This window comes from Monoraphidium neglectum (genome assembly GCF_000611645.1).
Source record: "Monoraphidium neglectum strain SAG 48.87 unplaced genomic scaffold scaffold05646, whole genome shotgun sequence".
NCBI lineage: Eukaryota > Viridiplantae > Chlorophyta > Chlorophyceae > Sphaeropleales > Selenastraceae > Monoraphidium > Monoraphidium neglectum.
Window position 1 is genome coordinate 1 of NW_014007984.1, and position 2,816 is coordinate 2,816.

General features: G+C 71.6%; 1 protein-coding gene across 1 annotated transcript; it reads left to right on the forward strand.

Annotated features, from left to right (window-relative positions):
* Nucleotides 1-331: 331 nt before the first annotated feature.
* On the forward strand, nucleotides 332-2,573 carry MNEG_15764 (WD repeat and HMG-box DNA-binding protein 1; the record flags this gene model as incomplete). Its single annotated transcript, XM_014035765.1, has 7 exons — nucleotides 332-377; nucleotides 688-798; nucleotides 1,047-1,442; nucleotides 1,721-1,809; nucleotides 1,988-2,026; nucleotides 2,304-2,409; nucleotides 2,518-2,573. 7 exons carry the CDS (start codon nucleotides 332-334, stop codon nucleotides 2,571-2,573), a joined length of 843 nt encoding a protein of 280 aa, XP_013891219.1.
* Between the last annotated feature and the right edge of the window lie 243 nt (nucleotides 2,574-2,816).

A 2,816-nucleotide genomic window follows, 5' to 3' on the forward strand; every position in this document is an offset into this window, starting at 1 on the left:
GGCGGGGGCGGGCGCTTCCTGGCGTACAACTCGACCGGCTGCGTCATCAGCCGGAAGGTTGACGGCCACAGGACGTGCGAGGTGCGCGGCGGCGGCGAGAGCGGGGCGGCCATGGCCCGGTCACCGACGGAGAGGGCCCCCCCGCAGCGCAGTGCGGCCGCATCGCCGCCCATGCTTGTGCAGTGCGTCAAGCCCGCTGTCCTGACACGCTAGCCGCCGCCGCCAACCGCGCACCCCACACACACCGACAAACAAACCCAAGGTGCTCTTCCATGACGCGTCCCGCGGCCGTGCGAAGCTGCCGCTGCTGACGGATTACTACGGCTTCACGATGGCTTCCCTGGGGGAGGCCGGCGTCGCGTACGGCAGCCCCGCGAGTGGGTGACTCAAGGGGGGGGGGAGGGTGCGCTCCACCCCCGCAAACATTGTTAACGAGGGCAGCGGGATATGAGCCACAAAGTGTGGCGGGATCGCAGTTGCCGCAAGGCTGCCCTGCCGCGGCTTCATGCGTGGCAGCCGCTCTCCAGCCATCGCCCCTCACGAGGTGACGTCATTGCGCTCATGTGCAGCTGTCTGGGTGGCTGCTGCGGACTTGCGGCCGCTCACCCGACACCCCCCTTGCCCCCGCCACCCGCGCCTGCGCCCCCCTCCCACCACATACACCCCCAAACACACACACGCACACAGGCGCGGATGCTCCCCCCATGGTGGTGTACCGCCCCTTTGACTGCTGGGCCGCCAACAGCGACTGGTCGGTGCAGCTGCCGCGCGACGAGGCGCCCACCTGCATCGCGGCCGGTGGGTGGGGTGGGGCCCCTTCTTCTCGCGCCCTGTCCTCGCGCCTTTCGTGGGGGCGCTTCCCGGCCTGCCTCCCTGCTGCCTGCTTGCTGCGTGCGGGCCCTGCACTCTTCTTTTGCAGCCTGCAGCCCCGCCTGGAATGCCTCTGTGTCTGGCGTGCTTCGTGCGACCCCCTCCATCCCGACCATGCCCATGCCCCGTCCGCCTCGCCTCCGCCCTTGCCTCCACCCCTGTCATCGTCCTCCCAGGCCGCAGCTTCGTCGCCGTCGCCACCTCCGCGCAGCTGCTGCGCATCTACTCCCCCTCCGGCCGCCAGCTCGCCGCGCTTTCCCTGCCCGGCCCCGCCGTCGCGCTGGCCGCGGCGGGGCACGCGCTGCTGGCCGCCCACCAAGCGGCCTCCCCCTGCTGGGAGGCGCCGGAGGCGGGGTCGCAGCGCCTGGCGTACTTGCTGCTCGATGTGGCACGGCACGCGCAGCTCGCGTCGGGCCCGCTCCCGCTCGCGCGCGGCGCGCCGCTGGCGTGGCTCGGTTTTAGCGAGGAGGGTCTGCCGGCGGCGGCGGACGGCGCGGGGGTGGTGCGGCTGCGGACGGCGGAGTGGGGGGGCGCGTGGGTGCCGGTGTTTGACGCGCGGCTGGCGCGGTCAGGTGGGCGCGCAGGGCCTGGTGGCGGGTGGGGCTGGCGCTGCCGGTTGCGGGCAGCCGCGTGTGCATTGGTGGGCGGGGAGCACGGGGCAGGGGGAGACGCCCGCGATCTGGGGACACCTGCGGATGCCAGTGGTGGGGTGGGCTCCGGTGCTGGGTGCTGGGGAGCGAGGTGTGGCCCCGCACGTCGGTGCAGGCCTCATGCTCAATAGTGGCGCACGCCGAACGCGCCCATATGAGTCCCCTGCCTGCTCTGATGTTCCTTCCCCTCCCTCTTGCAGAGGGCGGGTCCGAGGTGTTCTGGCCCGTGTCCATCAGCTGCCGCGAGCTGACCTGCGTCGTCACGTCGCAGGCGGCGCCGCACCCGCCGGTGCGCGGGCGCACCCCAAGCTGCGGCCCATCGCTGCGCAGCCGCCCCCTCAGCCGCTCGCGGTGCATCGCCAGTGCCGTGCGTTGGCCCCGGATTCGGACCGCCATGGTGCCCGCCGTCAGGCGTCGCCCTCGCATCCAATTCGTCCCCCAAATCCATCTGCCCCCGCCGCCCACAGGTGCAGCCGCGCCCGGTGCTCAGCGTGCGGCCGCTGCAGGTGCGCTGCAACGGGGCGGCCCCTCCCGGCCCGCCTCGCTGGCGCAAGCCCGGCCGCCGTGCTGCCCTAGAAACGCCCCGCGCAGGGCGGCACCCCTGCACTGCGGCCCGCCCACCCCGCTCAGTGCCCATCCCCTGAAACACCCGCCGCACGCCTTGCACACAAACACACACAAACTCACACACAGTTATACACACATATCGTCCCTCTTCCCGCCCCCCACCCTCACACACACGCACACACACACACACACACGCCCATTGCCGCGTCCCCGCAGGTCCCCCTCGCCGCCGCGGAGGGCGCCCCCTCGGACCTGGAGGACGAGGCGCTGCGCCTGGGACTCAGGGCCGCACACATCAGGGCGGCAGCTGCAGAGGCAGACGGTGCGCAAAGGGACGGGGGGCCAGGGGACGGCACCGGCCCCGGCGCAGCCGCTCCACGCCATCGATGCCGTCGACAATGATGTTTTGACTTTTCAAGTACTTTTACAGTTTATCAGCTGCAGCCGGGAATTTCGGCGGGTGCTGCCGCGGCTCCTGGTCTGTGACGGGCGCTGGCACCGCAGCACCGCTGTCGCGCGCCGCCACAAGGGCCCCGCGTCGTCTTACGGACGCGCTCCCCCACCACCCCACCTTCCCGGCCCCTGGATTTTGCCCACGCACGCCCACCCTCGCACCCACGCACCTCACCCGACCAAAATTCGCCTGCCTGCTCCCCTGCCCAACCGCGACACTGATCAAAAGTACTGATCAGCCACGCCGCCACTGTAACCCTCTCCACCCTGAACCCC